The sequence below is a fragment of the Pyrus communis genome, chromosome 3 (assembly GCF_963583255.1).
Source record: "Pyrus communis chromosome 3, drPyrComm1.1, whole genome shotgun sequence".
Lineage (NCBI taxonomy): Eukaryota > Viridiplantae > Streptophyta > Magnoliopsida > Rosales > Rosaceae > Pyrus > Pyrus communis.
The window spans coordinates 19,395,585-19,421,224 of NC_084805.1; the positions used below are offsets into that span (position 1 = coordinate 19,395,585).

The 25,640-nt window shown below is 36.1% G+C and overlaps 5 protein-coding genes and 1 pseudogene across 5 annotated transcripts; 3 read left to right on the forward strand and 3 right to left on the reverse strand.

Annotated features, from left to right (window-relative positions):
• Positions 1–1,171: 1,171 nt before the first annotated feature.
• On the reverse strand, positions 1,172–2,250 carry LOC137728995 (probable glutathione S-transferase). The gene is made up of 2 exons (XM_068467812.1): positions 1,942–2,250; positions 1,172–1,783 (listed from the first exon to the last, which is right to left on the reverse strand). The coding sequence occupies exons 1-2, from the start codon at positions 2,248–2,250 to the stop codon at positions 1,433–1,435; spliced, it is 660 nt and encodes a 219-aa protein (XP_068323913.1). The 3' UTR covers positions 1,172–1,432.
• A 3,837-nt stretch (positions 2,251–6,087) lies between these two features.
• On the forward strand, positions 6,088–6,998 carry LOC137728997 (glutathione transferase GST 23-like). Its single transcript, XM_068467813.1, has 2 exons — positions 6,088–6,448; positions 6,631–6,998. The coding sequence occupies exons 1-2, from the start codon at positions 6,137–6,139 to the stop codon at positions 6,994–6,996; spliced, it is 678 nt and encodes a 225-aa protein (XP_068323914.1). The 5' UTR covers positions 6,088–6,136; the 3' UTR covers positions 6,997–6,998.
• Positions 6,999–9,736: 2,738 nt separating this feature from the next.
• LOC137728998 (probable glutathione S-transferase) lies at positions 9,737–10,659 on the forward strand. Its single transcript, XM_068467814.1, has 2 exons — positions 9,737–10,073; positions 10,227–10,659. Exons 1-2 carry the CDS (start codon positions 9,762–9,764, stop codon positions 10,584–10,586), a joined length of 672 nt encoding a protein of 223 aa, XP_068323915.1. The 5' UTR covers positions 9,737–9,761; the 3' UTR covers positions 10,587–10,659.
• A 1,561-nt stretch (positions 10,660–12,220) lies between these two features.
• Positions 12,221–13,193, forward strand: LOC137728374 (probable glutathione S-transferase; annotated as a pseudogene).
• Positions 13,194–13,224: 31 nt separating this feature from the next.
• On the reverse strand, positions 13,225–16,716 carry LOC137728999 (glutaredoxin-C5, chloroplastic-like). Its single transcript, XM_068467815.1, has 5 exons — positions 16,294–16,716; positions 16,081–16,154; positions 15,101–15,175; positions 13,987–14,013; positions 13,225–13,629 (listed from the first exon to the last, which is right to left on the reverse strand). The coding sequence occupies exons 1-5, from the start codon at positions 16,581–16,583 to the stop codon at positions 13,553–13,555; spliced, it is 543 nt and encodes a 180-aa protein (XP_068323916.1). The 5' UTR covers positions 16,584–16,716; the 3' UTR covers positions 13,225–13,552.
• A 5,936-nt stretch (positions 16,717–22,652) lies between these two features.
• LOC137730189 (probable indole-3-pyruvate monooxygenase YUCCA8) lies at positions 22,653–24,267 on the reverse strand. The gene is made up of 3 exons (XM_068469248.1): positions 23,596–24,267; positions 23,098–23,469; positions 22,653–22,880 (listed from the first exon to the last, which is right to left on the reverse strand). The coding sequence occupies exons 1-3, from the start codon at positions 24,265–24,267 to the stop codon at positions 22,653–22,655; spliced, it is 1,272 nt and encodes a 423-aa protein (XP_068325349.1).
• Between the last annotated feature and the right edge of the window lie 1,373 nt (positions 24,268–25,640).

Sequence of the window (25,640 nt, forward strand, 5' to 3'; positions counted from 1 at the left end):
TGATCTGTCAAGCGAGTTATTTGCAATTTACGAGATTAAAGACATGAAGAAAGAGCTGTGATAAAGGTTAATTGTTCCTAGCAATTTTTTTAAGTAGTTGCTTAGGTGTGATTTCCTTTTGAAGGTTGTATTTTTTCCTCTAGTGATTTTCTAAGACCAAAACATTTTGTTCAGTGTAAATTAATCAAGATTTTGCCCATGAATATTGAATTGATTGATGTTTTACCAACTGAACAGGGTTATGTGTTAATGGATTATCTCATTTGTTTCGTTGAGGCTCGGAGTTATCAAAATCAACCTTTCAATCACCTGCCCTGCAAAATTTGAACATTTTGAAGTTCGATGTCTGTATGGCATTTTATTGAGTGAGGGGTGCAAAAGATAAAGAGAGAAATAATAAAATAAAAATTAATTTTTTGAGCCAAAAAAAATTAAAATATTTTAGTTCAGAATATAGTCCGTCATTACACCAAACACTACATTATTCTTATCCTACTTAGTCCAAGCCAAGTCAGTCCATCTTAGTCGCTAAAACATCTAAAATAATCCGGTCCAACAAACCTACTAAGTTTCTAATACCCGGTTTACTCTTTTCTCATTAGGATTTATAAAATATAATAATTTCACAAAAAACAACGTAGTGAGACCATGGGCGGTTATGTTTATTATTTTTCAAATTATATTTTAATAAAAACAATAATATTTAAAATAATAAAAATTAAAAAAATAAGTAAAAGAACCAATTGTCACAAGCGCATGTGTCAATAGGCTAGTGATGAGTGGGTGATTGGGTTAATATATTCTGGGCAAGAAAATTTTCAATGTACTAAGAACACGGTTTGGTACATCAAGTGTCATAATATAAGTGATTGAATTTTTTTTTTCAAGTATCCAACCATTTGTTATTATGATGCTTGAAAATTTTCTTGTTATGGATGTAGAGTATCAAGATTCTAAGAGGCGCTAGGCGCTACTCGGGCGGCAGGCAGGGACCTAGGCGGTTTTCTAATTTTAATTAAATTTATTATATAACATATAAATAAATGTATACTTATACTTAATATAAATAAATAATTGTATTGAGATACATAAATTACGAAATAAAATGAGATATAGATTATATAGTATTATAGCAAATTGAAAACATGAGGAACAAACATATAATGAGCGTTTATCCAAGTATTCAACAAGTCTTTTACAATTTGTTGAAAAAATAAAATGCAAAATGAAAGTTATTTATTTTCTGTCTAACTACGACCTAGGCGGGCGCCTAAGTAGGTCTAAACGCCATTTCTTAAATTTTTAAACGTCTATGGATTAATCGAGTTGGTGACCAATAACATTTTTTTAGAATAACAACCATTATTTTTCTTTCTTTGTCTTAACCACTTACATGTATGTAAAGGCTAAAAAGATGCTGAAAGAAAGCAATTCAAGGCCTTGAAGCAAGGATCATCTCCCTCCTCTGCTTGTAAAACACAAACATTTTATCAGGATGGAGGCTCTTTTTTACAGCTGGGTTTTCCCTAAACTTGTTAATCCAATTACACAAGCGAGGGAACTCATTGGCATGCAGTACTTTGACACCAACAACTTGTTCAATCACTCCAAAAGAGGAGGCTATAAATCCCAACGCCAAGTCAGCCAACCCTATTTCATTGCCACCAAAGAAGTCCTCCTCTCCCAGAGCTTGCTCTTCTAAGATCTTGAATACATCTCTGATTTCTTTTGCAGCCTTCTCATGTTCTTCCCCATCAGCCATAAATTTAAGATATGGTAACCCCTGCTTGATCACACAAATTGAAATGTTCATTTGATTAGTAATGACCAAAAAAGGCCGAAACCCTAATAATCTACAAAAGCAATACATGTTATGCTTGTTAGACTGTGAATTCGGTTAACAATAATATAGATACGACACTGTATGACATAAACAATCACCTTTTCGTCTATAAACTTTGTCCAGAACCGCGCCAACGCTCTCTCATGAGGGTCATCTGAAAGGAGGGGATTCTGGGGCCAAGTCTCCTCAATGTACTCGAGGATCACAGCAGACTCGGTGATTGGTTTCCCATTGTGAACGAGTACCGGAATCTTTTTGTGAACTGGGTTGTAATGCAAAAGCAAATCACTCTTGTTAGCCAAATTCTGTTCTACGTATTCATACTTCACACCCTTAAGCTCTAGAGCCCATATCACTCTGAAATTATATGGACTAGGCCAAGCTCCAAGCACTTTCACTTCTTCCATTCTTTGTTGAGTTATATGCGTTCTTTAAATCGCCGAGTCCTGGACTCCTTATATACTGATTCTATGAAGAAGGCTTTGAAATTTCCTTTTGAATATTCACCCGGATGGTGCATTGTTTCCTTTGAAAAATATAAAAGAAAGTATTTTAAAGATTTGACTTAATTTGGTCTACGTTTCTCTGTTTTGTGAACTAAGGTTTGATTTGATTTAATTCCTTTTTTTTTTTTTTTTTTAATATCTTATAAAAACTTCCCTACCGAGAAAAATAGAGTATTAAAGCGTTTCTTTGTAAGTGTGCGAAGCTAATTTTTTTGTGCACCCATAAGCCATAAGCCATAAGCCATAAACCTGAGGGTGAAGATTATACACATTTTTGGAAAATGAAGAAGAAGAATAGTTTCTGCAGCTACGAAATAAGATTAAGGAGAAATTTAAAAGAAAAGAAAACGATGGAGAAAACAGATGAAAAAAAATGTTTTTTTTTTGGTAATGGTAGGCATCCATTTCCTATCGTGAAGGTTCTTTGTTTTGTGTTTATTTTATTATTGGTTTAGTTTGGTTTTGAGTTTGAGGAAAAGAAAGGGAAAAAAAAATGAAGAAAAAAAAAATGGTAAAAAAGAGAGATGAGAAAAAAGAAAAAAAAAAAAGAGATTTGGTTTTTGGGCTTTGGAAATGGTTTGTGTTTGTTTCAACATGCAAAAAATTTATTCGAACTTTCAAAAAGATTCGTGTTAGATTCACTTTCACCATGTTAAGAGGTTTTCTTGGATTTTCAAAAAGATTGGCATTTGTTCTAGTTGGGAGTTTTAAAAGAGGTATTAGTTTAGGTGAATTGTGATTTAATGAACTTTAAAAAGAAATAGCGTTAATTTCAATACATTAATACAAATTTCTTGCAAGTGCGGCTCACTTAATGCATAATTCCACATAAGAGGGTTGAAATTACTGAGTTTCAAATCAAATTTGATTTGGCAAACTCATTTCTTGGATTCCCTTTGACCAGATGAGAATGAGATGACCTTTCAAAGTAATTTTGATTGTTTCCCAAGGACACCAATTTTTCTCTGCCAAGTATAACTCCAATTTTCGATTATGTACACGAATTTCTAATTTTATTTTTCAGACAGGCTAACATATTAATGGTAAAAGAGTCAAGTCTTTGAGTCAAATGAAATGATAAAAATATTTAGAAAGATAGTTTAATTATAACGGGCTATAATGCACTCACAGTGGAGGTCCGCTGCTATATGTATATGAGGTTAACCACAACTGAATGTCGAACATAAGAATTCCTTTAACTAAGGGAAGACAAACAGATAGAAAGAATCCATTTGATAATTATTTTCATTTTCATTTTTATTAAACTGAGCCTTGCAGACTTCAACTTTTGTTCCATGTTTTCAACCAGTTGGTGAAGAGCATGAGAAGGCTAAACAAGAAACCCAAGTAGTGTTCAAAACAATAGAACATGGACTTGGGGATAAGAAATTTTTTGGATGGAGACAATTGGTTTGGCAGACTTGGCATTTGGGATGGATGACTGGTTGGCGAGGAGCTACAGAAGAATCAGTTGGCTTAAAGTTGCTAGAACCAAATATGTTTCCTCACTTGCAAACTTGGATAAGCAGTTCTGAAGATGTCCCCGTGGTCAAGCAAAACCGTCGTAAAAATCACATTTTACGACCATAAAATATGGGTAGTCAGTAACATGGCATGAAACAAATTTTTATTGCCGACAGCCATAATGTCCTTGGAAAAAGTCTTAATTTCGTCGGAAATGCACTATTGTTTGGCCGGAAGAATTGGCACCACTTGTATTAACGATGAGTAAAGTTCTTATCAGAAATTAATTGGTTATTTCCGAAGGTTTACTCATGTTGAAGATTTAGTTTTTTTGAGGGAAAAAAAATCCTATCGGTTATGTTTTTATATTTTTGAGGGAAAAAAAGTCCTCTCAGTAATGCTTTTATATTTTCAAAAGTGATTAGTTGTTGTCAGAAGTAATAATATTTTTTCCGACAAAATTTTTTCTTTGTCAAAATACATTTTAAAGGCATATGGTATTGTTGGAATCAATTATTTACCAATGGTCACATGTGTCGTTGAAATATTCTTAAAACAAGTTTGATGCTTAATTTAAATTCTACAATAAATAGATTATATAACTTAGAATAGATATGAAAAAATACCCAAAACCGCATTAAAATAGTACTATCCATTAGTGCAAATTGTTGGCTTATTTCAAACCCCTAAGACCAACTCCAATGGTGGGCTAAAAGCCAAATTACCCCCCAAAATTTCCCCCCAAACCCACTTCAACCCAAGGGGAAAATTGGGGTTAAATGCTAAACCAAGGTCAAATTCCCCCCAAAATTTAGCCCAGAAATCAGAGTGGACTCCACCCAATATTTATCATAATTTAAATTTTTTTTAGATTAAAATGTTTATAAAATTAATTTACGATAGTCTACATATTTATTTATTTTTTAAATTTAATTTAACCAAAAAAAATAGCCTAAGTTCATTCTTTAATAATCCCGGGCTAAAATTTTAGGCTAGAACGGTTGGAGCAGAAAAGTTGTTTCTGGGCTAAAAGCTAAATTTTTCGGGCTAAAATATTTGACTTTTAGCCCGACCATTGGAGATGATCTAAGAGAGAAGTTCATTGCATCAGCAAGATCATAGACTAAGAGAGAAGTTCATTGAATCTGGCTACCGTTAGACGTCGACACACACATCAGCTCAGACAATGCATCATCAATAGTCAAGAGTCGCTCATGAACGTTAGCTAAAGCATACTTTTGAAATGTACCATGCAATGCTTTTCCTTTTTAAGTGCTATTAGAGGAAACGTATCTGGAAGCATGTGGTCAGCATTTCCAAAGAGGGCACGATAGCCTTTAAAGAAATGAAAAATAATGAAAATAGATTGAAATTTTTGAGTTTTAACGATAAAGATAAAATAAAGGATAAAATGAATAGTACTATAATTGACTTTTTAGTGTAAAATGTGATTTTTCGTTAAAGTAAACAGTACCGAAAACTTTTCGTTAAAATTCTCCTTAAAAAATGATGATTTATATACCATCCTATCAATAATAGAACCCCAATAAAAGTTTAATTTACATATGCAATCCGTTCCTTTATTTTCTTCTTGTGAAGACATCATGACTGACGTACACATACACGTACTCCATTTTCTGCGTCTAGGGAGTCATCTATTAGGAATGAGGATTTTCTCTGGATCCTCTTTGTGAGGATCCTAGAAATTCTCAAATTGTATTCATTCATCGTATATTGTGCGGTCAAAAATCCTTTTAAATACTTTTATTTAAAATTGAATATGAATAGTATCTAACGAAAACTGACCACACGATGTACGATGAACGAACACGATTTGAGAATCCGGAAAGGATCCTCATTCATCTATTAGGGACTCTTGACCAAATAACCTAAGGATCATATTTTATGATGTGACTTTAATTATATGTAACACTTAGTGTTACGAAATGTTTAGCCATTTTTAAATTGTTAAATCATTTATTTTTAATCTTAACTATTCATTTTCCATACTAAAATGTTATGTACAACTGAAGTTTTTTTGCATATTCTATATGAAAGAAGCCAATTCCCCGTTAAATTCCCAAAGCCCTGTAGTCGAAGCACAAGCAGCAAAATTGATTGAAAATAACAAAAATGGCAGAAGTGTAAGCACTCACGTACGCATGCACCTTCCAATAATATTTTATATGAAAGAAGGCAAGTCCTCCCTAAATTCCCAAAACCATGTGCTTGAAGCACAGGCAGCCGATTTAATTGTGGGGGTATAAATAGATCTAGAAACCCAGCACAACAAATCAGGAATCTCAACACAAAAATTACAAAAATGGCACAAGTGAAACTACTAGGACTCTGGCCTAGTCCATATGTTTATAGGGTTATATGGGCACTAAAGCTCAAGGGTGTGGAGTATGAGTATGTAGAGGAGGATGTGTTATTCAACAAGAGTGATGAGCTTCTAAAGTACAACCCAGTGCACAAGAAGGTACCTGTTCTTGTTCATGATGGGAAACCAACTGCTGAGTCCATTGTCATTCTTGAGTACATTGAAGAGGCATGGCCACACAACCCCTTGCTTCCTAAAGACCCTCACCAAAGAGCCGAGGCTCGGTTTTGGACAAAGTTTGGAGAGGACAAGGTAATTATTCTTGACAGTTTTAACATATTATGTCATCACAATGATTGAGCATATGATTTTAATTATATTATTCAAGTATGTTATCAACATTGGTGATGATGTAATAACACGACGGATCAGATTGTCTAGCAACTTAACATTTTATTTAAACCAAACTAACCAAAATGTTTTGTGCAACATAGAACCGAGCTTTTCTTGGATTCTTTTTTGCCACTGGGGAAGAACAAGTGAAAGCGGTAAAAGAAGCGCAGGAAAATCTTAAAATCTTGGAAGAGCATGGACTGGGAAACAAGAAGTTCTTCGGCGGCGACAAGATTGGATTGGTCGACTTGGCATTTGGGTGGATAGCTTTGTGGCTGGAAGTCCTGGAGGAATCAGCCGGTGTTAAAGTGTTTGACCCTGATAGCTTTCCTCGCTTGCATGCATGGATTCAAAGTTTCAAGGAGTCTCCAACAATCAAAGAAAACTTACCTGATCGTGATCGCAGTGCATTCTTGAACTATTACAAAGGCCGAAGGGCAACAATTGTTGCTTCAGCACAGTCATGAACAATATACATTAGCAAGTGTTGCTATTGTCGTTTCTTTGTTACTTGTAAGGTAGTATATTAGTATATATGGATGGTGTCGTTTCTGTATTTTGCTTTCCAGTAATTCCCAGAAAATAAAAGCTTGCTTGCCGTTAAATTTGCATATACCATTGGAGCTAAGGATCTTCATTTTCCTACTCTCTATTGTTTTTTTTCTCATGATTACTAAACTTGTTGAAGAGATGAAATATAACCAAGGTATATCTTTTTGATCAAAGGTTGAATCGATCATCAGAAGAAGAATTAGGTCAAAAATTAGGATACATTCTGGGAAAATAAAACTTCCATCGAAGAGAAGCAAATGAAAGGCTTTCATAAAAATTCTCATAGAATCGAGAATGAAGTTTTCATTTTGTACATGCCAGATCATGAATTAGTAACTGCATCCAATCTCCAAAAAATCCCAATTCTTTCGAACTTTCTCTTTTTGGAATGGAATTTTTACAGAATCCCCATGAATAGGATCAAACCCTATTCCATGGTATTTACATGAGATTCCTCTTTCTTATTCTTAAACAAGTCCCCGAGAGGGCTTAGTTGATCCACGATTTATCAGTTCATATAAAAAAAATTATGGGGTTTTTGAACATTAGTCCTTGCAAAAGATTAAAATTTTTAAAAAAAACCTAGTAATAGATTACATATTCAATTTAATCCCTTAATGTGACAGCCCGTTCTGAAAATGTATATTATTTTATCCTCGAGGGTAAGGAAATGACTTAATTACCCTTGGACGTTGAGATGTGTTATGTGTGATATGTTTTTGGTTGTGGTCCAATTCTTAACTTTCCTATACTTTTGGAACTACTTAGGACTTAGGTTTTATTTTCTTTTGTTTTTGGTTGGTGGATCCACGAGGATCCACAAGGAGTCTCCAACAATCAAAGAAAACTTACCTGAGCGTGATCGCAGTGCATTCTTGAACTATTACAAAGGCCGAAGGGCAACAATTGTCGCTTCAGCACAGTCATGAACAATATATACATTAGCAAGTGTTGCTATTGTCGTTTCTTTGTTACTTTTAAGGTAGTATTAGTATACATGGATGGTGTCGTTTCTGTATTTTGCTTTCCAGTAATTCCCAGAAAATAAAAGCTTGCTTGCCGTTAAATTTGCATATACCATTGGAGCTAAGGATCTTCATTTTCCTACTCTCTATTGTTTTTTTTCTCGTGATAGGGAGATATCAGTTCGTATAAAAAAAAAAAATATTAGAGGTTTTTGAACATAGACCTTGCAAAAGATTAAAAATAAAAATAAAAAAAAACTGGTAGTAGATTACATATTCAATTTAATCCCTTAAAGTGTACTTTTATTAAAATTTATATTCAATTTTCGTTATTTAATGTGTATTTTTATTTAATCTCTCCACATTAAATTTTAATTTTATTAATATGCACATATTTAGTTTTTTAATTATAAATGAGCATAATATTAAAAGAAATTTGTGATACAAAAATGTGTAAGTGTACAGAAATGACTGTACCGAAATATATAAAATTGACTTTTTTGTACCGAAATGTTTGTATTTAAATGTTTATACCTAAATGTTTGTATCGAAATATATTATAATGAACCTGAATATGTGTACTGAAATGTATTATATTGAATTAATGTACCTAAATATATATATACCGAAATGCACGTACCCAAATATATGTACCAAAATATAGTATATTGATCTATGGAGCGTGAGTGCCGTGTAAAAGAAAGATTATGTGATGGTTATGTTTTAATTATTAGGTGTGAGTTTATTGATAAATTTTATTTTTATTGTTAATTTTATTTTGTACTTAATGATAATTATGCAATAGGATAATAAAAACATCATATTTAAAATTTAAATCTGATGTAAAGAGAGTTTATGTGAGTTTAAATGAAATTTTCCAATAAATTTTTGCTACTTTCAGTCGTTCACCCTGGTATCTTTAATGCATTATAGCACCCCCACAACCATTGATTATCAGAAATCGTACACCAAACCATGAAATGATTTACCATAGCACACTTCTTTGAAATGTACAATATATGCATGGTAAGCCAGGATTTTTAAATAATGAGTCATGATTTTGATCTTATTGAACCATTTTTGTTGAGCATTTGGTAGAAACGTGTCAAGGCTTATGCCAGTATATATCAACAACTACTATGATATGTAGAGGTTTTTCAAGATTGGCTACCAAAAACTATTGAATATTGTTGAAGACTATCGAGACTTGTCAAATGAGGCATTTCATCGAGTATTTGCTGCGCACAATAGAGTCGCACACAAGAAGAGACGAAAGGAAGACAGGGAGGATAAAAAAAAAGAGAAGTAGGAGGAGTATGTTGTAATTTAGTTTCCCTAAATGTTTACAGAATCAAATACAATATACACACAAATATACATAAGATTTTTGAAAATTTTTAAATTAAGAACAATCAATGACCTGATACTGGCTCTGCTACTGTACATGATTTTCTTTCTAATTAACTGGCACTATTAAATGGCTTTTATTAACAATATCTAGGTGAGAAAATTAAGTGAATGTGACATCATTGCTAACGTACATATGCACCTTGAATTGTCTCTGTTGTTGACTCTTGACTCTATCGCCCAAATGTCATAGCTTACGTGAGAAAAGCCAGTATTCCCTTAAAATTATGAACTTGTATATCTCCACCAAGTCGTTTGTTGGGCATAATTATAAATACATCTAGGAACCACAACACAAGATAAGAAAAATGGCAGAAGTGAAACTACTAGGAGCCTGGCCTAGTCCCTATGTTCAAAGGGTTATATGGGCTCTAAAACTCAAGGGTGTAGAGTTTGAGAATGTAGAAGAGGATGTGTTATTCAACAAGAGTGATGAGCTTCTCAAGTACAACCCAGTACACAAGAAGATTCCTGTTTTTGTTCACAATGGAAAGCCAGTTGCAGAATCCATTGTCATTCTCGAGTACATTGAAGAGGCATGGCCACACAACCCCTTGCTTCCTAAAGACCCTCATCTCAGAGCCGAAGCTCGGTTCTGGGCAAAGTTCGGAGAGGACAAGGTAAATTTTGTGCAGTCAAACTGTTCGACATATTATGTTGTATTTGAATATGTTATCGAGCTTTATGATCGATGATGACATAAAATGCCAGACTGTCTTGAAACATAACCTTTTTATGTGAACGCCAACTAACACGTGTTTTGTCCAACCTAGGACCGAGCTTTCCGCGGCTTCTTTTTTGTCACTGGAGAAGAACAAGTTAAGGCTGTCAAAGAATCGCAGGAAAATCTTAAAATCTTGGAAGAGCATGGCCTGGGAAACAAGAAGTTCTTCGGCGGCGAAGAGATTGGATTGGTCGATTTGGCGTTCGGGTGGATAGCTTGGTGGCTGGAAGCCTGGGAGGAAGTAGCTGGGGTTAAAGTGTTTGAAGCTGATCGCTTTCCTCGCTTGCAGGCATGGATTCAAAGGTTCAGGGAGGTTCCCACAATCAAAGAGAACCTTCCTGAACGCAATGCACTGTTGACGTTTTTCAAAACCCGAAGAGCAACGATTATTGCTTTAGCAAAACCATGAACATCACAATGCTATCATTTCTGTATTTTACTTGTTCAATAATTCCCAGAAAATAAAAGCTCTTGAAGTTCAACTTTTGCATATATTTTCAGCAACTTAATGGGATGTGTTTATATTTCTGCGGAAACGAAGAGATAAAGAAGTAGCAAACCAAAGAGAGAAGGAAAATGAAGGTGGAAAACAGTGCACAAAAGCAGGCAGTGGCACACATGCAAAAAAAAAAATTAGGGTAAAGTACAAAGAAATACCTCAATTATTAGTAGCACAACACTTTCATATTTTATCTTTTAAATTTGATAATGTCATATCTCATCTTTAGAATTTGTGTCAATGTTATACCTTCCGTTAGCTTGGCCATTTTATTTCTCAGTTAAATGCTAACATAGCTTAATCCGAAATCCATTTTTTATTAAAAAAATAATAAAATATTATTAAAAACAAAAAAATCATTTAATATTATTTAAATATTAAAATAATAATAAAAAGTACATAAAAAATTTAAAAAATAAACCTCTCCTTTCGTCCCTCCCTCCTCTCTCTCTTCCCCATCTTCCTACAATCCAGAAAGAAGAAGGAAGAAGAAGAAGAAGAGAGAGAAAAAAAAAAAAAAACCCCAAACTAAACCCAGTTCGTCCCCCCTCCCCCCCACCACAAACCCAACCCCCTGCAACCCAGAAAGAAGGAGGAGGAAGAAGAAGGGAAAAAAAAAAAAAAAAAAACGGGCGGGCAGAAGAAAAAGAAGAAGAAGAAGAAGAAGAGAGAAGGAACAAAAAAAAAAAAAAACCCAGTTCGTCCGTCCCCCGCACCCACCCTCTTCCCTCCACACCCATTCCACCCCCCCCCCCCCGGCATTTTCTCCGTGCCCAGATTCTCAACCTTCAGAATCGGTCTGGTGAAGGTTTCCTGATTCCACCTCAACGGGATCTAGGTTTTTTCTGGGTTTTTTTTTTTTTTTGGGGTTGGGGAGGTTGGGTGCGGGGAAAACAAATTGGTTTTTTTTTTTTTTTTTCTCTTCTTTTTTTCTAGGTTGCAGTTGTAGAAAGGGGGAAGAAGATGAAGACGGGGAGAAGAGACAGAAGGGGGGAAGGGGACGAACTGATGTTGTGATGTTGGTTTTTTTTTTTTTTTTTAATAACTTTTCTTTATTATTTTAATATTTAAAAAATATTAAATGTTTTTTTTTTAGTTTTTAATAATTTTTAAATAAAAAAAGGTCCCGGATCAAGACACATCAACATTTAACTGAGAAATAAACGGCCAAGCTAACAGAAGGTATAACATTGACACAAATTCGTAAGATGAGGTAACGACATTATCAATTTTAAAAGATGAGGTATGAAAGTGTCGTGACACCAATAGTTGAGGTAGTTTTTTGTACTTTACCCAAAAAATTAAAAAAAAGACGCAGTCACTCACTCCCGACTTTATTTTTCTTTTCTTTTCTTTTTTTTTTTCCAACTAAAACAGTGAAGAACTTACACGCTATCATTGTATGTGAAGAGAGAGATAGACATTGTTTTATAAAACATGGATTCGAAAGTTTTTCTCCTACAAACGCTACCAAAATGTAAGAGGATGGCTTGGTTTCATCCTAAAACGTCATCGATTAAAAATACACAATTTGAAGACTAAGGGGTAGATTTGTGTGAAATATTACTTAAGGTCAAATAAGATGGCATATTATAATTAGTAATCTCCACCTAACCTCCTTTACAGATTGGTTGGAGCCGATGCAAGTTAGAACTGCATCCAACCAGCTAGAAGATGATAAACACAAGCAAAAAGAATATGGAGGAAGTGAAGGTACTAGGGTTCTTGACAAGTCCAACTGCTTACAGGGTTATATGGGCTCTGAATCTCAAGGAAATCAAATATGAATATCTAGAAGACGACATTTTTAACAAGAGCGATTTGCTTCTTCGCTTAACCCAGTGCATAACAAGGCTCCGGTGTTTGTCCAAGGAGGAGAAACTATTGCGGAGTCCATTGTTATTCTCTAGTACATTGACGGGGCATGGCCGCAGAACCCACTGCTGCCAAATGACCCTCGTGCAAGGGCCGTGGCTCGGTTTTGGACAAAGTTTGGAGATGACAAGGTAATCCTACCTCCCTAACTCTAACCTCGTTGGACATAACTTGGATGAACTAATAACAAGCGGTTTTCTTGCCTAGAGATTCTCAGACTGATATAATACGATGGCTTCACTGACTAGTTTTCTTTTGAGTAATTCAGAAGGCAAACTTTTTGGATTTCTTCAAAGGCGCTGGAGAAGAGCAAGCAAGAGCAGCTAAAGATGCCCAAGAACATCTGAGAATCTTAGAAGAGCATGGCCTTGGTGGACGAAGTTTTTATTTTTTATTTTTTTTAACAGAAATGAGATAGGAATGACGGACTTATCTTTTGGATGGATAGCATTCTGGCTTGAGGCCAAGGAAGAAGCAGCTGGTATTCAAGTGCTGGAAGTCGATAGCGTCCCACGCTTGGAGGCATAGATTAAAAATTTCAAGGAAGTTCCTGTGATAATAGAAAATCATCCTGATCCAAGTCATCTGTTAGCCTATTTTAAACGCCTAAGTGAGATGTATACGAAGCCAGCAACTTGTTGACATCCAAGTCTTAAAATTTTGAAGCACAGCATGTGAACCAAACACGAATAAAGGTTAAAAAATAAGGAGTTGTATTGGATATAAAAATAAAAAAAATACAAAAAGCAATAGCTTCTCAGTTCCAAACGTCAATAGTTTCAACCACATCTGTGTACCTTTGAAACTCTGCATAAGCTTCATAAACCCTTCATTAACTGTCAAATTATAAAGGTTTTATGAAAATGAATTAACACTCACAATATATTTTTCTCTGATCAGTGAAATTTGTAGAGGTAGAAATCGTGCGTCTGTTCTTTCAAATAATCAGAGATTGCAAGGAGATCGGGCTCTGTGAGTGAATGCACGCTGGGTTGTGGGGCTTAGCTTTGTGTATTTTTAGCACTCGCTTCTGAGAGCAAAGTTTCTAGTTCACCTTTTCGGTATAACTTCACAGTATCTGCATATCAGAAGTATAAGCAACATTAGACATTAATATATTTTCACCTTGTTCAACTTTGCTCTCTTTTAAGGTTTTCACTTTGTCACGGGAGATTTTATAACTAGCCAGTACGGCCAACACGAAGATAAACAGCTGTTGACTCAAAAAGTGGAGTTCTTTACTCTACGTATTTGCCTGTGTTTTTTACTTTCTTATCACATTGGTCTTCTATGTTTTTAAGAGTCTATGATCACACACTGTCACATGGAATTCAACCCTAAAGTTCCCACTTACTTTTAAACTAAAAAAATTACAAATTATTTTGCTAAAGACCAGTGCCATGAAAGACGAAACGTTCATGTAGGAGTATTATACCTGTACAACCCCCAATGTGTTTCCCACCTGCATGAAAAGGAAAAGAAGTGTGAGCTTTTATTATAATTAAACACCCAATAAGATCAATAATAGAAATTGCAATATGACAAACTTATAATGCGTTTGAGCACATTAGTTGGTAATATTTTTCGTCAGATAATGCCTATCACTGAATGAAGCCACTGTTGAGAAATTATGCCGAGGAAGGAATAACCATGAAGGAAAAATCTAACGAACAAAATTTTCTATTCTGATAGCAGTTTACTAAATTGCCTGAAATTGAAAATGTTAACCATTTTGAGATTTACATTTAGCTTCTGAAGATATAAACTGTTAGTAGTCTGACTTACGCCTTTACACTGTTGACCATCAACAGGAGCACAAATTTTCAAGCATCGACTCTAGGCATCTCCAAACTGTTAAAAGAACCTAAGGAGTTTCATTTCTATTCCGGCAATTGCTCAGTAACAAAAAAGGAGTGAAAAAGAGAGTTTGAGGAGGTTTTATTAGTCTTTACTTCTGTTTGTAGCCTTGGAGGATGAGATTAGTGTTTCAAAAGAGAACAACGAAGGGAATATAACCTTGAAATTGAATTTGGAGAAAAGAATGTCCAAAAAAGAAGATTGAGTGTTTGAGAAAAGAATGGAAACAGGATTCAGTAATTCACGTTTTGGTTAACATTCAAACTTTAAATAGAAAAAAAAATAAGCCCCCAAACTACAAACGGATAACATCCACAAGACTATACTTCTAGGTTTGTCGGGGAAGATAAACAATTTGTTCATCAAAGATTACGTTCTTCATCAACAATGGGGGATTCCCACATTTTTTTAATTTACCGTTGCACGTACTAAATGACAAACTAATGAACTACAATGTATAATAAGTATTACGGATAACTTAACTTGTACAAAATTGCAATAAACATCATGTCGAGATATTATATAAAAGAAATATTTGTTTTAAGCTACCCAGAGCAGCAGCCTAGAGTAGCCTAAACAGGGATCCACCCTTGGATCCATCATATGAATATCGATGTGGGTGGGAGATCAGGTTGTCAATTGAGCAGAACATAACATGTTTGAGATGTTTTAGGTTTTACAGAGTTGCTTACCGATAAAAACATTAGGGACAGTATGTTGTCCTGTAAGCCTCTCCAATACCTTTTGCAGCTGTGGTCCTTGGGGACCTGTAGAAGAGAAATAGCTTTCAAATTCAGCGATGGAATCAAACAAGGACTCTTCGACAAAAACCACTACAGGAAAGCAATAAGGTAAGATCAAAGTGGATGTATGAGGAGCAGTAGCGAATGGATTCCTGGGTTTAAGATTGGAGGTCATTTTTTTATTTCAATCACCACCAGGCAGCAAGCTCCACGCTTCTCAGTAAACTTCTAGCCGTACCCTGTCCGCCAACCTGCACTGTTCGGGTCTGTCATAGCACAATTCTTCTTGGAGGAGGGTTGGTTTGCCCGGGTGACTGATCCTGCCATAATGTACTTCTACCTATAGCACTGGCAACCGAAGTCAAGCATATATACGACAATCTTCATGCATGAATAGCCGGGAGGAAAGAAAGGGCGGTAGATGATAATGATAAGGGGTGTCGCGTCTGGACCCTGCTCCTACCCGCCGGGGGGCACTATAGCATGTTGGGAATAAGGGGGGACACACCGGAAGTAACCACTCCCTTGGTTGGGGGCTGTGCCGCCCTGTCTTTCGATCTATACGCAGTTGAGTAGGCCAATCACGAACACTACGGGTGTGGGAATTTTGTGTTATAAAAGCACACTTATTTTCTTGATTGAAGAAACATTATTTTCGATCATCCTGAAATCCCTAGAAATGTGAGGACATTCCCAGAACCTTTCTGTTTCGAAAGGTGAATAGAGCTTGACAAGTTGCTCTTGAAACTATCCACTATTCATACATTGTATACATAATCAGCTGGCCTACCATCAAATTTTACATTCCAACTATGCTACCACATTGTCAAGCACAGAAAACTGAAGCTCTATTAACAATTTACATTAAATCTACGGACTCAACTGCAAACTCAAGCATTGCCATGTAATGGATAGTAAAAAATTCATACCCAGTTCATCCAATTCAATCACGATCGGCTCCACACCAAGCCTTTTGAATAACGATTTCACCTCAGATGAGTACCTTGAAACACAATTTCCAGAAAGAAAAAAAAAACAATTCAAATTTCTCGAAAAGAAACCAAATTTACAGCAAAAACAACACCCAAATTGCAAATTTACGAAATTTAATAGCAAGGGAGATTTTGATAAGATGCACTCACGAACACCAAGTTTTGGAATAGACGACAACAGGGTTCTCATCCACCGTCTTCTTAACGCTCTCTTCGAGCCGGGAACCGAAGGAGGAGGAAGCCATGGCCTGAACCGACATGGGTCTCCATCGTCTCGAGCCGCCATGGACGCTGGAAAGGTTGGTGCTCGAGCTACCTCCCGGACTGTAACTGTTGCTGAAGGGAACACAGCAAATGGATGACTTGTTTGCAGACGAAAGAATGCGAGGGGAATTTAGAGAAACGGATGCGAAATTGGTGAGATTATATGAGACTGCCATTGCTGTTGTTGCTGTCTCTCTCTCTCTCTCTCTCTGGCTTCCGGCTTTCTTGGAGCTTTTTGCTTGGCTTTTTGGCCTATCTCACTTTGCTTGCTTCCTCCGCCTTCCTTTTGGTTCTTTTACTGGTTTGGGATTTTGACTGTTAGATTCAGGTTCTTCGTGATTCAGCGACGGATGAAAAGTGAAAACAGAAACTGGGTTTTTTTTGCTGCCGTTGGTTCGAGGCTTTTGGCAGTTGGACTGAAGAGAACACAAGCCACAGAAGCAAAAAGCATTAACCTGCAAAAAGCTATGGACTTATGGGGCTGTAGGCTTTTGTACAGGAGCCATCTTAGGGAGCCTGTATTTTTCTTTTGGGCCTAGATCTCCTTCCTCGTTTTCTTTTCGATTTTGATAGGATTTAACTCCTTTTATCTACCAAAAATAAACGCACGGATAATTTTGGAGAATAGTTCGTCTATGGAACAGATGTCCGTTCTTATAAAAAAGAATGAAAAATCATTGACATTTCTTCAATAATCAAAGGGGCCGTAGCTCAGTGCTAGAGCATTTGACTGCAGATCAAGGAGACGTTTTGTTAATATCTTGCCAACAATATATCCAAACATGTTATTCATACATTTTCGACTATATTGATGCATGTTCACTTTTTAATGAAGAAAAGACTTCTTAAATAAATATTCCTTTTATGGGTAAGAATTTAAAAAAAAAAATGTAAGATAAGTTTTACATTTTTATATTTTTAACCATTTGATCTTTGATCAAAAATACAAAAATCAAGATCTAACAGTTAAAACTCAAAGAGTATAAGATACTCCAGAGCACCATAAATTTTTGTTTCAAGCAATAGTTTATAGGTTTTTATCACAAATGGTCATTGAAATTGATCCAACCCATTTATATGATCCTTAAAATTGAAAATCAATCAATGTAGTTCCTGAAAATTGGTGTCTCAAATAAATATGATTCTTTTATCACAATTCCGTCAAAAACTCTATTATGTGCTCATGTGTCAAATAACTAATTCCCATAAGTCTAATTAATATTGCCATTTGGATTAGAAATGCTTAAAATAATAATAAAACAATTTTTTATTTTTGAATAATTAAAAACTTAAAAATTAAAAAAATTAAAAAAAAAAAAAAAACAATCATCTTCTCCCACCCGAGGAAGCTGCACCCCTCCACTTTGGCTTCGAATCAGGAAATATATGCCTGATATCCAGAAGCCCCAAAGCCCTTAATATTGAATCCACCACACAATGAGCCAACACATCCCAAACTTCAAAAATTAAATCGAAAATGTAATAAAATACATTAGAAAATGTGAAATTATGGGAAGAAAAAGTAGATTAATGGAGGAATTACCGTCAGAATGGGCATCCCAACCTCTGTCATGAGGTATGACGATGCCGCCGATGATCAAAGGGTACCTGGACTCCAGCTTGTGCAGGTCGAACCCGTACCCGACCAGAAAAAGCAAAAGATTGGACGGAGTGGCGGAAGTTGGAGCTTGGTTGACCTCCAAGGCCGTGCTCGCAAAGGTGCAAAACAGAATTTTTTACAGAATTGTGACGGAATGATTACATTGTTCTGCAACATTCATTTTCAAGAACTACATTAATCGGTTTTTAATTTCAGGAACCATCTTGATGTGATGGGTCAATTTCAAGTAATATTTGTGATAAAAACTCTAGTTTATAACCATTTTAGTTGTACAACTATGATCCGCTTAGCTATGTTAATGTAGACTTTGTCCTTGTTGATTAGACTTTACAGGGATTCTTGCAAGCCACTAAGTACACTCCTCTGTGAGTATAAGATTCATCACGTGACCAGTGACAACCAAATCTTTCTTCTCTATATCCGGATCATAAGATTATGAGTACATGACCGGTGACACCCAAGTCCTGCTCATGCTGCGGTGTGCTGTGGAGGAGTTCGGGGCTCTGTTTTGGGGTCCTGTTGTCACTCTGTTTTCATCCAGCTTTGGGCCAATAGTTCGGTTGATTTCCAAAGGTTGTAGGGGCTGTTCGTTTGATAAGCAGGTTGATGGCGGAGGTTGGAAGCCAGTAAGGTTTACTTTGGTGTTTTTCCTGTTCAGGCCTCAAAACTATATTTTGGGCTGTTGGGTTACTATGGAGGTCCATCTTTTTGTTTGTGTGTTTCTTGTATTTGGGCCCTCTCTCGTGTAATCTATTGTGTTATAAATAAAGTAAGCCTCTATCCATATATATCTTAGTAAAGCCAAGAGCCCCCATCAATTTTCTGACTCAGTACTATTTAATTCCAAACCAAAGCATGAGAAATAATGATACTACACATTTATTTATGAATTGTGTCTCTATGTCAGACAAGGCTGGCTGCATGGTCAGAGACTCTTTGCTGGCTGGTTTCAGGTTTAGGGTTGCAACACTCGTCTCTTCACTGCATGTGTAGTCAGTGTGTGTGTGCACGGTCCAAACGGGAATGGCACAACCTTAATTATGGAAATTGGTGGTTTATGCCCCACAAACAATGGATGGGCTGCCAACTCAGGGTTGCAACCTGAGCTGAAGGTGTTTTTTGTTGACCTGCATCGTTTAATACATGTTTCGGAGTGTTGGATTTTGATCTCGATAAGTATATATACTTATCAAAAGGAAGTTATTATTTGTCATTTGAGTGAGTATAAGCTAGGATTCTCCATTGGCATTAATAATATCAAGAGTAAGTTGATCAAAAGTAAGAAAGTAGTCAAAATCAAGGTACCGGAAATTTTATTTGGGTTATCTGATTGTTTCTGTAGAATCATACGTTTGGAATTTTTTGGAGGATGATTCATATGCAAGTGTTGAAGAACATAAAATACCACGTTCGAAACTTGAAAAACGAAAATATAATGTACAAGTGGTTCGATAGTTAATAACAGTTAGGATTTTTGTGATTAAACCCTAGACTTGATATTGAAATATTTAAGTTGGAGACAATGTCGTACAATTAAGTGTAAAAACAGGAACATAAGATATCTGAATGACATTTAAGGAGAATAACCATGTGACAACCTCTTACAAGTAGAATCTAGATTCCAGCAAACCACTGCACCACTCAATTCAAATTGTACTTAGAAAGTACTCAAACAGTGCATGCAGCTGGAGTTCGTGAAAGCAACGTGACATTTGAAAGAGAATCTAAAACTTTATTGACTAATTTCAGACTGTGTGGCTTTATGTGCTGCCTGTTCATGATTGATATCTTTAGGGTACAATCAGAGACCCTACTGGCCCAAAATGAATTGCTGCATTTCTTTTACTTTAAGGTCCAAAATCCTACGGACGATCCATATAGGTCCACTAACACCAGGCTGCGCAGAAGACACAACATGTGAAGTGAAGGAACAAAGTCTAATTCTTCACTTGTGCAATAATAAGCAGAAGAGAAATGTGATGTGATTGTGGCAGAGAAGAACCGTGGCCATACCCATGTGTTATTTTTAATGTTACTGGCGGAAAATGTCTGTTTATGGAGAAGATGTTGGAAAATAATAGAGAGAAAAGAACAAAAAATAACTGGATCTGTTATCTGCAGCCAGGTTTTTTGAGGAAGGCTTAGTTTGCTCATGTGAGTTGGGGTTGTGGTGGTGAAAGACTTGAAAGAGTATCGTTCATTCTCTCAGTTGAAATCCTTAATTGGGATTTTGAATTCAGCTGCAGCATGGGGTTCTCATGTGGGGTGTTTTCTACAGACTTGGCCTTTTGTATGGTGAAGAATAAAAGCCTAATGGCTGGCTGCCTCATACAGCTTTTGACTAGATGGATAGGGTTTTGTGTGTATGTGACTGTACTTATTATATGTGTGACGAGAAGTCACTGTAGCTATATCTCAAGCCAATCTCGTATGTTTGCCATTGTGGAAAAACTAAAACACATAGCAGTGCATAATTGACTTTAAATATGTACTAAAACGGTAACATTCCCGATAGGTAAGTGTCTCTTGTGCCAACAACACTTTCTTCAAATATTTTTGTTCATCTTTATTTCTTATAGTCTGCTTTCATGTGCTATTTACAGTGCATCAAAAGCAGAAGCTATTAAAAACCAATAAGTTTGATTTGCTTCAATCACATTATTTGGAGATATCTGACAGCAAAAGAAAAGAAAAAAAGGGAATTATGGCAATTTACACTAAAACACATAATGTCAGTTTAGATATTATATGTATATCTTCACAAGTTTTTCATTGAGATTTACTTTGGTAGATTTTTGGCAGTAAACCTAGCAATATCGTATCTTTTGTCTTTGTGCAGAAAACAGAAGAAATTGATGTTTGGTTTGATTTCTATTTGTGCAGAAACCTATCTATATCCAATAATCTGTCTTCTGTACACTGAATCAATCACATTCAATGAGGTTGATTTTTTCCCTTATAAAGAAACTTGAGCAGTTCATCCAATTCGTTGATGAAAGGAACTTGAGCGGTTTTATCAAGTCCTACAAAAGAACCAGCTCATTTGCACCATTGGACCTTCATAAACAAACAGTTTCCTAATGTATTGCCTAACCACCGAGTACTTCTAATTCGTTGATGTACCAGCATTACTAGTTCATTCATGTTATAATACTTGTATATATCAACAGTTCTATACCCCAAGTTCATGTGCTACCAGTCATGTCGTCTACAATATTATGATACGTAAATTAGTAACATCACGTGACCGTCTCACCATCATTCTCAAAAACTTATCCATAACACCATCCTCATCATCTGTTCAATAAGCTTTAGCTTTCTGCTGATATCATTATATGCATAATGCCCTTTCCCTTTTCCTCCTCCCTGAGCCATTTAGAAGGAAAAAAAAAAAAAAAAAAAATTAGAAATGATTACCGGCCAATACTTATATTAGTATTCTGGCAGAAAGGTTTAGTCATTGGCTTCCTTTACATAATCAAACATGTTTAAACAATTAATTCTCACACAACATTTCAACTTATCACTCCAAAAGGCAAAAGTTTGAACTGCATTCCTTCCTTTTTAGATATTGCTTTACAAAGAAGATTTAACTGTAATTTTCATGGAGGGCTTTGTGGCTTCTATCCATGTGCAAGGGCAACAGAGGCTTAATGAACTTGTATTTTTATTTGATCATTAAGTTGGTCAAACCTCAAAGATAATAGTTGTTAAAGGGAATGGTGATGTGTAGCCAAATTGCAATTTGGCTAATTCTCTAGAGGGAGAGAATAGAGAGAGAAAACAAAGGTGGTGGGTGTGGTGGACTCGAGTTTTCATTCTTCCATTGATGGGTCCTACCCATCTGATGATAGATGCTTGTGGCAAGTTGCCAATCTTAAAAACTTTTGAGTTAGTGGGCTGGCCATTTACTTTAATAGGCTTTACGGAAATACATGGGTTTAAGAGAATGTAGAACTATTTTTAGAGCAATATTGCTTCAGGTAGTTGTTCTTGGCTGAGAATTAGGAACCTTTGCACATGAAAAACCATGTATTAATGCAAGATGGAGAGGAAGTGGGAAAAGGGACCTCTTAATTAGTTTAACACTTGAACTTAGCCGCAAACGCTGGCACTAGTCGCAGTCATATTGAGCTTATGTGCTTCCTCTATGCACTCGAGTTTGGATTTTTTTTTTTTTTAAATAAATTTTGTTTGTATAAGAAAAAACACTTAAACATAGCCGTTGTGTAGTTATGCTCGCATGATCACTAATTTTTCTTAGTTGTATGTAAATAGTATGAGATAAATGGGGATATGAAAATAGATAGAACTGGAAACCTGTGATTGAACTCGATCATTGGATTAATATGATACAAAAGAACTGTCTGGAACTTCACGAAAAAAAAAAAAATGAAAAAGAAGAAACAAGAAGCCTCATCATCCTCAGTTTACAAAACTCCCAACATTTTCGGTACTTGGGTTGGACCTTTGGAGAGGGCTCTTTGTCTTCGTGTGCTATCTATTTGTTTTCTTTCCTTTGTATGATATACACTAATTTTTTTTTTCTTTTTCTTTCATTTTTTAACACCATGAGAGTTAATTAAGTGTCTGGTTAATCTTCTGAATGGATAGGTAAATCTTTTTAGAACTGGGAAATGCATCTTCTATGGCAAGCTGTGGTTCTCTTTTGGACCTGCTTGGTTTCTCCTTTCCACACATTGCCAATATCTCGAGCAATTCTCATGGCATCATTTGATGCACCACTGAGCCCTCTCCTTGTGAACCCTACTGCATAAAGTCCTGCATTTCCCTTCCAACCATGGGGGAATGGCTGCTTTGGGAATCCTTTCTTAGAGAAGAAATCACCTTCCTGTTAAACATAGCACAAAACAAGATTAGTCACTAGTCCAAAAACAACAATCAAAGTTACCATGAAAGTTTTTACTCTCGATGTTCGTGTACGGACATTTTTTTGTCACAGTATCCTTAATTGATGTGTCGCGCCAACAGGTGATGTGACAAACATTGTATACAACCGAGTTTTAAATTTCAAGAAAGAAAAAGAAGAGTTTGGAACATTTTTTTACCTGAAGCCAAGAAGGGACATTGCTGCGGTATCCGGTGGCTAGAACAGCAGAGTCGATTTCGAGGGTTTCGCCGTTAACGAGCTCAACTTGACCGGGGGAGAACCTCTTGATTCCGGGAACAACTTTAATTCTTCCGGACTTGATTTTGTCCAATGCACCAATGTCCAAAACAGGGGTTTTTCCTTCAACGTTCTTCATCTCCATTGGTCCCATGGATGGCCTTTTCAGCCCGTATTTCTCAATGCTTCCGAGCACCAACCATGAAAACATCAGGAGCAACTTGTCAGCCAACCAAACTGGCAGCCATTTTAGCAAGAAAACCGCCAATTCGAACGTTGATTTTCCGAAGATTTCTCTAGGCATAACATGAACCTGTAAAAAACACAGCAAAAATTATTAGACTTCCATCAGAAGATTAGAACTTAGTAAAGAAAATTAAGGACTCGTTTGATAACCATTTCACTTTTTAGTTTTAGAGTACTTTTATCAATGACTTACCGAGCTTCTAACCACCATTGATGGGAAGGCATTGTGGTTGCAGAGGTCAAGAGAGACTTCCATGCCGGAGTTTCCGCACCCAACAACAAGTACTTTCTTTCCCCTGAAATTTTCACCGGACTTGTACTCACACGCGTGCATAACTTCACCTCCAAACTCCGACAAGCCGTCAATTTCTGGCACGACACACTCGGCATTTTCGCCCGTGGCAACGATGAGCCACCTGCAAATGTACTCAACCTCAGACCGGGTAGACTCGGTTGAGGTAACGGTCTTGACTCTCCAGAAACCGCTTGTCTCATCGTACCTTGCGGATTGAACGCATGAGTTGAACTTTGGGTTGATCTCAAAGTGTTTTGCATATGACTCAAGGTAGTCGATGAATTGTCGTTTTGTTGGGTACTCAGGGAAGTCTTCTGGGAATGGAAGCTTGGGAAGTTGGCAAAATGCTTTTGGAAGGTGAAGTTTGAGCCTGTCGTAGGTGCGTTTTTGCCAAAGCGATGCTATGCACTCGGCTCTTTCAAGGACAACAAAGGGTACTCCTTGGTCTCTGAGACATGCCGCTGTTGCCAGACCTGATGGTCCGGCTCCAACTATGATTGGACCATTGACCATGATGCAACGGCGAGCGAAGAAATCTTCATGATCAGCTAATCGGAACAAGTTCTCCATGCTTATGATCAAAGAAGTAGTAGCTCAAACACTAAAAGTGTTGATTTTTGGTGGGATTTTGAGTAATGGGTTTTAAGTACAACACAATTTGGGATTGTTTGTTGTTGTAGTTGAAAGTAGATCAAAGATCTTGAGAATTTTGAGAAGGTTTGTAAGTCGAGGTTTGCAAATGTAGAGAGCAGAGTGTGTTGAGTTTGGTTTGGAGGGAGAGGAGGGGGTGGGGGTGCTTATATAGATGTGAAGTGCATGTGATAGCAGTGTGGGGAGTAAAATGCGCTTTGAGAGTCACTTCCAAATCATAAACATTTGGTTTATTTTTTAGATAATAATGAACACAATTTTCCCTAACATTATTTTATTAGATCTTGCATAAAAATATTCAAGAGGCTTGGAATATTTTTTGCAATTATTTTATAGGATTATTCTTCTCTTTGCACTACCACAATATGAAGGGACTTTTATATTTTTCGTCGATAATTTTTATTTTAAGGAATGCTAAGTAGACTCTCTTAAAATAAGACTCTTTACAAACTCTTTGTCATCTCACAGTTTAACTTAATTTTCGTATCAATATTATAAAACATTGTGTAAAAAAAATGAAGTGACAGACAATTCATGAAGAATCCTTATTTTAAGCGAGTCTCCTTAGTATTTTCTTTTAATTTTTTACGGGAGTTGAATGTTGTTTGTGAAATAAGCGAGGTTAGGAAAACACTTCAATCACCCCTTGGAGGCATGCATTTAAAATGAATTAGACCAATAAAATTGACAATTATTATTATTATCACAAAAACATAAATATCACATCTCTATTTCAACTATGCAAAAGTCTTTCAAATGTATGTTAGTAGGAGAAATGCATTCACAATAATAGATGATACCCATAATAATAGAACCATTTTAAATAAAATTCAAATGATATATAACAAAGTAATGCATAAATCAAATAAGTACATAGATAGTGCAAATTAAAATCATCTTTATTAATTCACCAAAATATCATTTTAATTCAAGAAATGGGAAGTTGGGAAAGGGACATGTCATCCTCAACATATTCAATTTGGCCCACAGAGAATTTCGAAAATCCGTTGGAAAAAATATTTTATTTTGAAAATAGAAAAAGTATCGTGTAGTTGGTGCCTACGTGGGGGAGAATGCTGACATGGATGTGAAAGCAGTGTGCTCACGTGGAGGGGAGTAGCCAAGTTGCTGCTGGGGGCTGAAAACGGACGCCAAATGGCCCACAATGTCCATTCCGCCAACCGGTTTCCGCACCACGCTAGCGGGTTCCCTTGCTCCCACATTTGTCCATCTCATTTGTTTGAGATGCGATGATAATATTATTTTAATTACTTGTTTTAATTTTTTGAAGG